Source organism: Belonocnema kinseyi, chromosome 8 (assembly GCF_010883055.1).
Source record: "Belonocnema kinseyi isolate 2016_QV_RU_SX_M_011 chromosome 8, B_treatae_v1, whole genome shotgun sequence".
NCBI classification, from domain to species: domain Eukaryota; kingdom Metazoa; phylum Arthropoda; class Insecta; order Hymenoptera; family Cynipidae; genus Belonocnema; species Belonocnema kinseyi.
Genome location: NC_046664.1, coordinates 15,673,693 through 15,686,577, shown reverse-complemented (window position 1 = coordinate 15,686,577; position 12,885 = coordinate 15,673,693). Strand labels below are relative to the sequence as shown.

Sequence of the window (12,885 nt, the reverse complement as noted above, 5' to 3'; positions counted from 1 at the left end):
TCAAATTCTAAATCTGGCGCAGCAAATAATAAAATATACTAATCTCTATAATGCTTCCGAAACACGCCTGAAAAATTAAGAATTGGGGGAGAAGGTGAGAAATGAGAAAAGCAGAAACAAACGAGTATAGATAATTAGATATAGACTATGGACTGAGAGTATAGACGGGACCGACCGAGACCTTGGGGATGAGGAGGCTGAGGGGTAAAGGCAGGCGGCCGATGAGTGGCGACTGGCGGGGGACGATTCCCCTCGTGCGGCATCGTTGCGGCGTTTCAGGTCTGTGAGCTCTGATTACTATAACAAGGTTGATTTTAATTACGGATCTCGATTTTATTTGCAAACTTCGAGGTAATGACGCGCCGTAAGTACAACGTGCACTATCGTTCGAAGTTTGAAACTGAAAATTAGTGAGTGTCTACGCAGTCACCAGACGCAGAGAGGGATACATAAGGCGGTAAATTTGAAAGTGTACATACTAAACATTATGTGAAAATAGTGAAAATTGTAACATTTCTGCTGATGCACTTACCAAAATTGATAACAGTTTTATTTAATAAGTGAAAACATTCAGAAAAATGTAATGATTTTTTTACAGAATTTAAAACAGCTTATTTCTGTTTCACTGCTCTAATAAATCTTTAAATTATACTTTTTAAATGATAATTCATCTATCATCCATAATGACGTCTTTGATAACATCACACCTCTTAAAAAATGTGTAATTTTGACAAAAAATTATCCTGGCCAGTGCTCTGTCGGCTCCCGACCATGAGATATAAGCAGGGTTGGCTCGGACAGTAACCGGCCGGCTCCCGACTTGGTGATTCGAGAAATATAGTATGTAGCTCGACCGGCTGCCGAACGGTTCCTGTCCATGAAACCCAGCCAGAGGTAGCCCGGCTGGGATCCTACCAGAAACCTTGTTGTAGTAGGGCCAACCGGGAAAATTTCTACACGGGTACACAAAGCCAGAAAATAATATCGGACAAAACTCAAGATATCAGAAATCCTAAAGCCCAACAATAAGCATCTGTCTTTCAAATTTCTGATTTGCCCTTAAAAAACGTAATACTCGAGTAAATTGAACCGCTCAAAAAAATCTAAAGCACAGCATTGTAAAATGTTGCATTAAAAGTTGATAACTTTTCCCAGGAGTCTAGAGAATAAAGTTTAAAAGTGAAATTGCATTTACACCGAAAAAATTTCATTACATTTTTGCTATATACCCAAAATTATTAATTTTTTTCCGAAACATTTTGTAAGAACTTTTAATTGACTCAGATTTTAGGATATTGTTTTCCCTGGATTTCTTGTATTCTTAATTGCAAGTCTTATAAATGTTATGTCCTTATGATTGACTATAATCTTCCTCTAAGCAGCTATAAAGATAGCGACGTTCAAGTCTCATTTTTGTCCCAATCGAAATATGTCATATAGCCTCCTGAAATTTAATTAAAATTTCTAGAAACATTTATGCATATGAGATTATGGCTATAAATAATTTATCATAACTTATGTAAATGATAGTAAAGAAAAAGCATTTGCATTTTCTCGTGGATTTTTCCTGTAGCAGAACTTCTTTATTATCCATATTTTAATTATGGTTCGGAAAACAAATTCTATACGTACATTTTAATTGCATACATCTTTTTTTTATAAAAAATGTTAAAATTGATTCAATAAATATCGTTCGAATGATTTTGTAGTTTTTAAATCTTTTGCTATTAAATATTAGCAATTTAGTAACTTCACAAATGCTAGAATTATTGACTCCGAGAAGGTGAATCGATTACAGCATTTAAAAACAAAGTTCTACCAAAAAAAATTATGATATACACAACTTTGTCAATTTGTCCATTTTTTAAAAAAGAAAAACTCAATTCTTGAAATACACCAATATTTTAGGCACAAACTATATTCGATCATATGCGATCATATGCGTTCACAAGAAAAAAACATGTTGATGTTATCAAGATAGTTATAGGTTGTCGATAGTTATTAAGACTTTTAATTCTTGTAATAAAAATTTACAATTCTCCTTTGAATTTGAACAGAAGAAGAATATTAACAAATTTTAGTTTCAAATACCTTATAATCTGTTCGATTGTCATGTAAGCTCTTTAAGCAATTAGAAATTTTGAATTTCTGTCAAAATTAATCTTATTTCATAAGCTTTTGGTACTGAATAAATTCATTAACATAAGGAAGGAACAAAGGAAGAACAGGGTAAGTACAAAAAAAGTTAATTAAAAATACATTCAAAATGTTTATAAAGGCCAGTATTAAAAAAATATATATTATGATCATTTTTGCTAATCTTATGGGTAATTCAGGAAGAAAATTTACTTTTAAATAACTATAGGAATATTCGAAAAATTATATTCAATGCCGATTTGCACTTTCTGCCATGTTCATAAGCACTTCAGCCATCTCAGGGCCAGTTTGTTGCACCATATTGTATAAGTATCCTTTTTTTCTCAAGATTTCATAAGGGTGTCCAAATTCCTTAAAGATAAAGACATTATTAAGGAATAAATTTTAATTAAAATTACTTATAAGTATTGCCAATATTATATTTAGAATTTTAAATTATACTCACGACCATAGAACCAGAATCCATGACTATGAATTTATCACAGTCCATTACAGTGTTTAATCTATGAGCAATGATAAACACAGTACAATCTTTAAATCTCCACCTAATAGTCTTTTGGATAAGTTTATCAGTTTGTAAGTCTACATTAGCAGTGGCTTCATCCAACACTAAAATTTTCTTATTTCTAACAATGGCACGTGCCAAACAAAGAAGTTGACGTTGACCAACACTGAAGTTGGATCCACCATCAGATACCTTGGCATTGAGTCCAGCATATAATTCCATAATAAAATTCTTTAGTTCCACTTCTGCTAATGCTTGCCATAAATCATCATCAGAATAATTGTCAAAAGGATCTAAATTTCTTCTTAGAGATCCAGCAAAAAGAAGAGGTTCTTGAGGAATAATACTGATATTAGACCGGACATCATGTAATCCCAATTTACTAGTGGCTACACCATCAATGTATATTTCCCCTTTTAAGTACGCTAATTGGAAGAGAGCAGCGATTAGAGAACTTTTCCCGGCTCCTGTTCTGCCCACGATACCAATTTTCTCCTTGGGAAGTATCAAAAAATTCAAATTCTTAAGTACTAGTGCTTCTAAAGGATGATAGCTTAAGCACACTTCTTTAAATTCTACACGCCCTTCAGAAGGCCAAGAAACTAGCGGTTTATTTTCTGGGCTTGTTTCTAATGGCGGTTCTTCTTCCAGATGACTGTATTCTCTGATTCTTTCAATAGATGTCATCTGGTTTTCCAGATCTGCAACTTGCCTGAAACCAAACTGCAATATGCCAGAGAGTAAGAGACATTGTGTTATAACCAATCCTGCGTCTCCCGCAGAGATGTAGTCACTGATAGAGACAAAGAGGAAAATAACAAAACCTATGTAGAGAGAGCAAATAAACTGTAAATAGAAAGCAAAAGCTCTTGCACCAGATGTGAACATGTACCAAGCTGATGAATGTAGATTTTGATAATTATCAAACTCTTGTGTCAGGATTGTTTCAGCCTTAAATGCCCTGACAGTTGTGAGACCTTGTAAAGTTGCGCTGATATGGTTGAAGACTGGTGATCGATCTGCGAATACATTTACGTTTTATGATCTAATTTTAGATTACTTTGGTTCCAAATTAAAAATATCCCTTACTTGTAGATTCTAGGCGTTTCAGACTGCGACTTGTTTTGATGTAGACAATAATCATTGCATAAAATATGGAAGCAACTATTGCGGTAGGTATCAGAAGCCATGGACTTGCAGAAATATTGATTACCATAACTGCCACAACCAACAAACCGGCTTGTACAATATCCTCTATAATGGATGGCAGTTGCTTGTCAACTGCACCCATATCTTTCGAAAATCTGCAAAAACATCATTTGGTTTAGATGCTTTTGTTAGAGTTTAAATTGTTTGAAGCATAAATGTAATTACCGGTTTAATATCCTTCCTGATGGATGTTCATGAAAAAATGACATTCTTGCACGCATGACGCTGTAGAACATGAAGGAATGTAGGTTTTGAGAAGATCTCATGCACATCTCACATAACATCAGAAAAAATGCATTTGCTAGAACTGCTGCCATTACAGATAATATACTAAATGTTTGAATATACCACATATTGTCCATACCATCTAATGAAGTTGCATTTGCACTTTGATCTATTTTATCAACCCAACTTGCCAGAAAGATGTCTCCAGAAGTGGCAACGATTTGGTACAATATACTTAGAAAAATTGCTGAGAATACAATCCATATATTTCCAACTGCTTTCAAATAAGAGAGATAAACCCTACCAGAAGTTTTGCCAACTGCTCGATGTTCGGCAATCTCTTGTGGTTCATCGTTGAAATTTTTATTCTCTTTGAGGTTTCTTTCAAGTGTTATAAATTGATCATTATTGATTTCATGTGTGTCTTTAGAACCTTTATAACCACCATGACCTTTCTCATCATTGTCATCCGTGATTGGAAGTATTTTTAATAAATCTAATCCTGACTTATGCAAACTGTTAAAGTTACCTTCCATCTCCACTGAACCACTATTCAAAATGAATATTCTATCAACATTTTTGAGGTACTGAAGCTGATGTGTTACTAGGATAATTGTCTTTCCTTTCAAGTACTTAGAAATACAATCGTCAAAAATTTTCCTGCCGACGTGGGTGTCAACAGCTGATAGAGGATCGTCTAACAGATAAATATCAGCATCTCTATAGACTGCTCTTGCCAGATTGATCCTGGATTTTTGACCCCCACTCAATGTTATCCCTTTTTCACCAATAAGCGTTTTATCTCCAAAGGGAAACATAGAAAAATCTTGTACCAACTGACAAACCTTTACTACTTCTTCATACCGTTTTTTGTCCATTGGTAATCCAAAAAGTATATTCTGTCTGATGGAAGATGCAAATACCCAAGGTTCTTGACTAACATAAGCAATTGTTCCTGAAACTTGAATACTCCCACTTGAAAGTGGAAGTTCATCGAGTATGACATGAAGCAAGCTGCTTTTACCAGATCCTACTTGTCCGATAATTGCAGAAAGTGAACCACGTTTAACATTAAAACTGATGTTATGAATGGTGTTTTTTTTAATCTCGGGGGACCACTTGGTAGATGCTTCAGTAAGTTTTACTGCAATGTTGGGATCGCTTGTTTGATCAATAATATTTCTATCTATTGTAGGATGAATTTCTTTACGCATTAAAAGACGCTCAAGGCGTTTGATAGATACGAGCGTTTTCGCAGTAAACTGTATCCCTGCGGATGATAAAAAATGGAAGATTACTATAGCCCCTCTTGGAAATAATTGGTTAGTTAATTTAGATTATCTTTGATCACATCATCTATATTAATCCTTTACCCGTCAATTCATTACCCTACGATTATATCAATCCTTTTTACGATTATATCAATCCTTTTCAATCATATTTCATCCAAAAGTTTGAATTTTTTTAATCTGTTTGCATCCAGTCAGGGACAGAACAAATTTTCAATTATTATTGAATAGAAATACCTACCAAGTGCCATATGGATATTTATAGAAGTTCTTAATTCGTTGTAAAAAGCTGTGACCATATAAACTTGCTCGGCCGAGACGTGATTTTCGAATAAAACGTAAGTCAATATGATAACAAAAACACAAACTCGAGGAATGTAAGTGTCAAAGCAAATTGTAATAGCGTCAATAAAAGATATTTTCCTAAGAACGCTCATCTCTTTTCTACAAGAAAAAAAATTATGAGAAATTCATACCGTAAGAAAATTTAATTTTGATAAGATACAGAACTTACGCTCTCGCTTTGTCAACCAAATGAGAAAATGACTTTTCCCAAGCGTACATTTTAATTACTTGTACCCCATGGATGATTTCGTCCATCAGTGAAAGCCTCGTATCTGTCCGTAAAGAAGCCTTCTCAGTCAAATTATTCACCCATTTACCCATGTATGCTGAAATTATTTTTTTATCATAATATTATCTGTCACAATTTATCACTTATGGCTAGTATACGTCATTGTTTTTTACCTTGTAAAGGAAAGAGCATGAAAATAATTAAGATTCCCATAAAACACGAAATTTTTATTCGCTGATAAAGTATTACTGTGATAATTATTGCTTGAATCGGAGCAATCCAGAGGAAATTTAGAGAATAAAAACCATAATTAAGGATCTCCACATCATTGCTTAACAAATTAATAATCTGCGAAATGGAAATAGAAAAATACTGTACATAATAGTGTAGACCAAACAGTGGCCTTATTTTTTCTAAAAATGGCTCTGCTGTTAATGGATTATTTTACACTGGCAAATGCATGTGTTGCAATGTTAAATATGCCATGAGCAGCAAAAATTTTAATTAAATTGGCTTTTTTTGTGCAATAATGGGTTTACGAGAGACCTAAATATATATTTTTTAACTCTGTCAAAACTTCGGGTACATTTTTTTACTGAAGATTAATCAGTGGATATATTTTAAAGTAAAATATATTATCAACAACGTCAATTAAAATGAAATAAGCTATTTTTTGCAAAAATGAGCCTAACAGTACCCTAAATATATTTGTCAAATTTTGTCAAAATTCAGAAGATATTTTAACATCAAACAGAACAATTTGTAGGGGAGAAATTTTAGAAAAAAATTAGAGCATTTTCTTAGCACCCTGATGGGAACGTCTATTAATTGCAAAAGTATGATTTTTTTAATTATAAATTACCAAAACCCTATTTTAAGGATTCCTAAGATTTCCTATGACCCCCCCCCCCCTTATTTAAGATTTTATGTTTTCTCTCAATAAAGAAAAAAATGTATGAGATATTTTCAGCGCGAACGAATGTTTAAACAAATTAAAAAAGATTTGAAAGTATTTCAGCAGATTTCAACCGATTTTAACTACAAACTATTTCGAACAATTACGTCTGAGGTTATTTTAAATAATTTCAAAGAATTACGAGAAGTTTCACAGATTTCAAATAATTTTGAAACAAGGAGTTTAAAGAAATTACCTAATACTATTGCACAAAAAATCTCCATTTTTTCAAGAAATTTTACAAGATTTTAAAGAAATTCAAGAACTTGAATTAGATTTAAGAGGTTTTAATCGATTTCAAAGGATTTCATACGATAACGATGGATTTCGATGTATTTTGAGATATTTTAAGGAATTACAAGCAAAATATCTTTAAATAACTCAGGGGATTTCAAAGAATTTTTAGGGAATTGAAAACTTTTAAAAGGATTTTAATTGATACCCAAGTATTTTCACGAATTTTGACGGATAACAGGGAATTTTTATAAGATTTAAAACATTTGAAGGAATTTAAAAAAATGTCATATGATTTCGGAAAATTTCAAAAGATCTGCAAAGATTTCCAGTGATTTTAAGGGATTTTAATAGATCTTAGGAGATTTAAAGAGGTTTTGATGATTTCACGGTCTCTCAAAGGATTTTCGAATACTATAAAGGATTTTAAGGGATTTCAGAAAAATTGTAATGGCTTTAAAAGGATTTTAATCGATTTTAATATAAGGGAAGGGATTTCCAGAGATTCAGAAAGATTGCCAACGAATTTTACAGATTTCATTTAATTTTAAAGGGATTTTAAAGATTTTAAAGGATTTCATACGATTTCGAAATATTTCACGGAATCTCAACGATTTCCAGATTGTTTCTAATGAGATTTCAAAGATTTAGGGGATTTAAAGAGATTTCAAAAAATTTAAAGAAGCTTCAAACGATTTTAAAACATTTCAAAGGATTTTAAAGGATTTAGAGACATAAAAATATGTTTCAATGATTTTAAGGAATTTCAGGGAATGTCTCTTAAAATATTTTTAGGAATTTTTAGGAATTTGAAGGGATTTCCACGAATTTTAAATTATTTTTACAGGTATCAAATAGTCTTAATCCATTTTAAAAGATTTCAAAAAAGTCATTGGATTTCAGAGGATTTTAAAGAATTTTATACGAATTATTTTTACGAACTCGAAAGATAATCAGGTGATTTCAATGAAATTTCGAAGATTTGAAGAGTTTTAAAGAGATTTCAAAAGATTTCAGGGTATTTCAAAAGATTTGCAAAGATTTTAAAGGATTTTACGAGATTTTAACGAATTTCAAGAGGTATAAAAGAGTTTCGACGATTTTAAGCAATTTCGACGAATTATTTTAAATTAATTTGAATAGATTATAATATATCAATAAATTTAAGCTGATATTTACAGATTTTAAGCGACTTCAATCATTTTTACAGGTCTTGAAGGGTTTTTAAGGATTTAAAGAAATTTCAAAATAAGTCACTGAATTTCAAAGGATTCTACAGATTTTATACGATACCCAAGTTCTTCATGAAACTTGAAGGTAATTTTAGAAATTATGAAATTCAAATTATAAAAGATTTCATTAAAAGTGTAAACTAGACTTCCAGAATTATTAAACTCCTCGCCTCTATATTAATTGGACTTATGCATTATAAAATATTATTAATTAGTACAAATTTCGATGTTAAAACGATCACTCCGTACAAATAATTTTTGAAGAAAAAATCTGCCTTATTCTGGATTTGAACTCGAGACGCCACTATTCATCAGCGGAGCATTAACCATTTACGCCAACACGACCTCAGCAGATCTTTTCTTGTGTTCCATAGCTTTTTACAGGGTAATACTACACGCGTTTCTTCACTGAGACAAACGTACCATTTTTTATCGTACACTCATGGATAGTGCCAGTCCCGGTTCAAATCCGGGATAAGGCAGTTTTTTTCTTCTTCAAACATTATTTTTCCGAAGTAATCGTTTTAAGATAGAAATTTATATTTTGTAAAAATAAATTTTTAAAAATAATGATATAATGTGTATAAAAGCATAAAAAGTAATTCCGAACAGTCAAGACAGCTATTAAATAGCATCATATAAAATCTTAAGAAAGTCTTACGTCATTAACGGATGTTTCCAATACACGCAAATAATGTTTTTAAATTCTTCTAATAGTGTTTTCTTACCTGACCTGTTGAAGCATTGCTTTCTTCGGAAGCTTTAGATAATCTTAAACATTTTCTATACACAATGGCCGAGCAGGCAATTCTAAATTTCATTCCCAAGTGTGCCATGGCATATTGTCGATGGTGTGTGATAATATTAGTTAAAATTTCACAAAACGCGAAACCTGAAGCCCAATAAAAAGCTTCACTCTTTGACATCTCATTTTTATTATTAAAATAACTTAATACTTTAGCAAATATCAATACTTGGAGAATTCTAAAATAAAACGACGTGAAATTAATAGTATATTATATCACAAGTGTGTGAACTGTGAGTGATGTACGATAGCCGGTTAGATAACCCTTTACCGAAAGCGTCCTATGAGCTGAATGTTTTTTTCTATAATGATGATGATCACTGTCCGAACATTCTTTTGTTTTTAACATTTGCAAAATTTCTTGAAGGCTTTAACGTGTTTACTAGAAGAAAGTTAACCGTATAGAAAACTTCGAAATTTATCACCAGGTGCCGTATTCGACCCGAGCGGTTTCCAATAGTACGGTTAGAGAATACATTGCGCGTTATTCAGTGTCCATTTGTGGAACTAGTAATCTATTAGTGTGGCGGCATCTGGAACTAATAAACGTTCAGTAGCTGCTTCCATTCGGTAAAGGGCTATCTAACGCTCACTTTTAAAGGTGTTTTATAGGCTTATAACATGGTGGTTTCGAGTGCAGAGTAAAAATGTAAGTTAAAAAAATTATAACAAAACTAAGTGTTTAATTAATACAAATAATAATCAATTGAAATTCATTAGTTGAATCACTTTGTCCATACTAAGACCCGTTTTTTATCGCGCGACTTTTTCTGTCAAATGTTATAATGTTATTATGTAATAATAATTTTCAACTCTTGAATTTCGGAAGCATTGAATTAGAAACATTCAGTTTAATTATAAATTTTTTATTCCAAATTGTCAAATTTTAATCGTTCGGAATTGCACATTTTTTAATTTGAAAGTTTTTCATTTTAAATTATTCAATTTTAGACGCTTCTACGTTAGAAAAACTACAGTCTAAATTCGTTTAAATTTCACATTATCTAATTTTCAAAATACAAATGTAAGGATATTTAATTTCTTAGATTTGGAAATTGTTCTATTTGCGAAATTTTAATCTGACATTCAATTTCAAGATTCTCTAATTTCAAATAAAATTTTTTAATTCATGCTTTGAATTAGAAATGATACAACTTCAACACCTTTCTAATTAAGCTGTATATTTTTCACAACTTTAACCTGACATTTTGCAATTCTGAGAACTTCTGATTAAAATTGTTCAATTTTAAAGACTTTCAATTTATAAGTTAATTTTAATTTCTTTACTTAGAAATCGTACCACTTCAATTAACTTAACGTTAACTTAATAATTAAAACTTTGTTTAATAATGCATTTCAAAAATTTATCTGTTTTTAATGTTAGAGAATAAAAAAATCAGAGACCAGGACGCTTAAACGTTTAAAATATAGATACCTAATGAAAAGTGCATCAAATATTTGCCAGAGGCCTATCACTATAAACTTTCTTCCAAAGGATTTTGCAAGGACTCTAATCAAACTAGGCTTTCGAATTTTGCTTTCATTGCATATTTTTTCTTCTTTCAACCAAACTTCAGATATGAGATCTCCTAAAACTTTGCTGGAGTCTTCTTTTAAAGAGCAGTAAATATCTGCCATCTCCAAGTCTCTTTTACATCCTAAACGAAATGTTTCATACATCCATCTGCGAATTTAAATTACACACATTGTTTAATTCAATACTCTATTTTTTTATAATAATTATATTTTTAGGGTATACCTGTAGGTCCTACTTTTTCTCAAGGAGGGGACGTGAGGGGAAATGATGGAGGGGGATTGTGGGATGTAGGTTAATTCAGGAGAAATGAGGATAGGGGAAATTGTGGGAGGAAAATTAGAGAAAATTAGGTCAAATAAGGTGGACTAGAAAAAATGATGGACAATGGACGGGAGGGTAAGGAAATTAGGCGAAGTGAGGGCAAATTATTGAAAATTAGAGCGGGGAATGTAGCGGTAGCAAGAGGAAAGTAGGTAGGGAAATGGGGTCGTTGCATGAATTTTAGGTAATATATTTTTTGAATACTAAATAAAATTTGGAAACTTAAGTGCATTAAAAAAAAATTGAATACTTCATTGTTTAGAAAAAAAATGTTTAAGAAAAGTTTCGAAATCTCGATTCAAAAACTCTGTGACCTTGAAATGTCACGTTCGAAAACCCGCCGAATCAATTGTTATAATAGTATATGTTATAATAGAATAATATTCTATTGACTGACGAAGTGGCTAGCAGACAGTTACCGAAAATTAAAATTTCTAACAGATTATTTTTTACTTCAAATGGTTCAAAAGAAGCAGCCCGCAGCCGTAATCAAATCTCACTAAAAAATACAATTTGGCTTAAAACATAAAACCTATAAAATAAATAATATCATTCAAGTGCGTGTGAATAAGATGTTTCCAAGAAGAACCTCAAATTTTTGTCAATCAAATGTTCCGAATCACGAGTACACGTTATTCGTTTACAAGTATCATAATAATGGTAGCCTCTTATAAAAAAAATGTTTTGAACCTGATTGCAAGTGCAATACCAAAGATGATCCACTCAAAATATTTTCAAAGTTGCCTATGGACATAGAAGTGAAAAATAAATGAGCCGAAGACGTTGGAAGAACCAGCAAAGATAAAGTTTCATCCAAACTCAGGCGTGCACAGAAAAAATCTGGTGTTAAATTTTTTGCAGCTCAAATTTCATTGGGCTCTCAATGATCATTTGAGAGAGTTTTCAAGTCTCAAATGTATTCCTCTTAACGTAGGTGCCCATGTGGGTATCTAGGGGAAAGTATCATTTGGAGACTGAATTTTGGCTCATGCAGAGTTGTGGAGTTCTGAACCGCGCTGTCAGCCACCTGAATACTTGTCAAAGCAACTATTCGCTTTGTGATATTAGCCTAAATAATTGTTAATAAGGAAACCATTTGAAACAATATTTTCCTAATTTTCAAATTTCTTTCATTTAATAGGGCGTACCAATCACTTAGAATAAAATTATAACTTCCTAATGCAACTTCCAAAAGTTAGGTTAGTCATGCCCGTCGACATTTAAACTAAAGTCGGGATGTATAGAAAAGTCATGACCGTCTACATATACAATCAGGTATTTTCACTCCAATCACTAGCTCACTTCACTTCGTTGAATACTGAGGGGATAACAATGGAAAAATAGTTTTTCTTTTTTAGGGACTATTGAATGCAATAATGAAATGATAATAATTTTCATTCATGCGTGCGTTAGGGCTGAGCGCTGGTTGTCTACCCTTTGAAGCGCGATTCAAAATCACATTGAAAAACAATTCTTGTGATTTAAATAAATAATTATTAAAATATGCACAATAATGTATACAAATTGTGTAACTTTTGATTCCAGGCAAGAAAAATATAACACATATATTATATAAATAACCGTTTATTTTCATTGAATTTCAAAGACGAACTTATATTTTATAAAACAGTTAATTCGAAAAGAAATTTCTTGGAAAAGTGATTGAAAATAATTAATTATAAGTTTTTAATCGAAAAAACTCTCAGCTGAAATTATTTTTAGAAAAATTGAAATATTATGATTATTAAATTCTACAATTAACTTCTATATATCAAGCTGCAGAAACATTATATGGTATTTCAACAAATGTATCTATTACAAAATGTTTTGTGAACTATAAGT

At 31.6% G+C, this 12,885-nt stretch overlaps 1 protein-coding gene across 3 annotated transcripts in view; it reads right to left on the bottom strand.

Moving 5' to 3' along the window:
• Window positions 1–2,279: 2,279 nt before the first annotated feature.
• The window catches only part of LOC117177982 (probable multidrug resistance-associated protein lethal(2)03659), a 29,583-nt gene continuing 18,977 nt past the window's right edge, over window positions 2,280–12,885 (bottom strand). For all 3 annotated transcript variants that reach the window (XM_033369139.1, XM_033369140.1, XM_033369141.1), the window contains 9 exons: window positions 10,621–10,869; window positions 9,109–9,364; window positions 6,133–6,307; window positions 5,900–6,056; window positions 5,627–5,829; window positions 4,037–5,366; window positions 3,752–3,966; window positions 2,603–3,681; window positions 2,280–2,508 (listed from right to left, as the gene is read on the bottom strand). In XM_033369139.1, coding sequence (XP_033225030.1) covers window positions 2,386–2,508; window positions 2,603–3,681; window positions 3,752–3,966; window positions 4,037–5,366; window positions 5,627–5,829; window positions 5,900–6,056; window positions 6,133–6,307; window positions 9,109–9,364; window positions 10,621–10,869 — 3,787 coding nt within the window. In that variant the 3' untranslated portion in view covers window positions 2,280–2,385. The remainder of the gene's footprint in view (window positions 2,509–2,602; window positions 3,682–3,751; window positions 3,967–4,036; window positions 5,367–5,626; window positions 5,830–5,899; window positions 6,057–6,132; window positions 6,308–9,108; window positions 9,365–10,620; window positions 10,870–12,885) is intronic.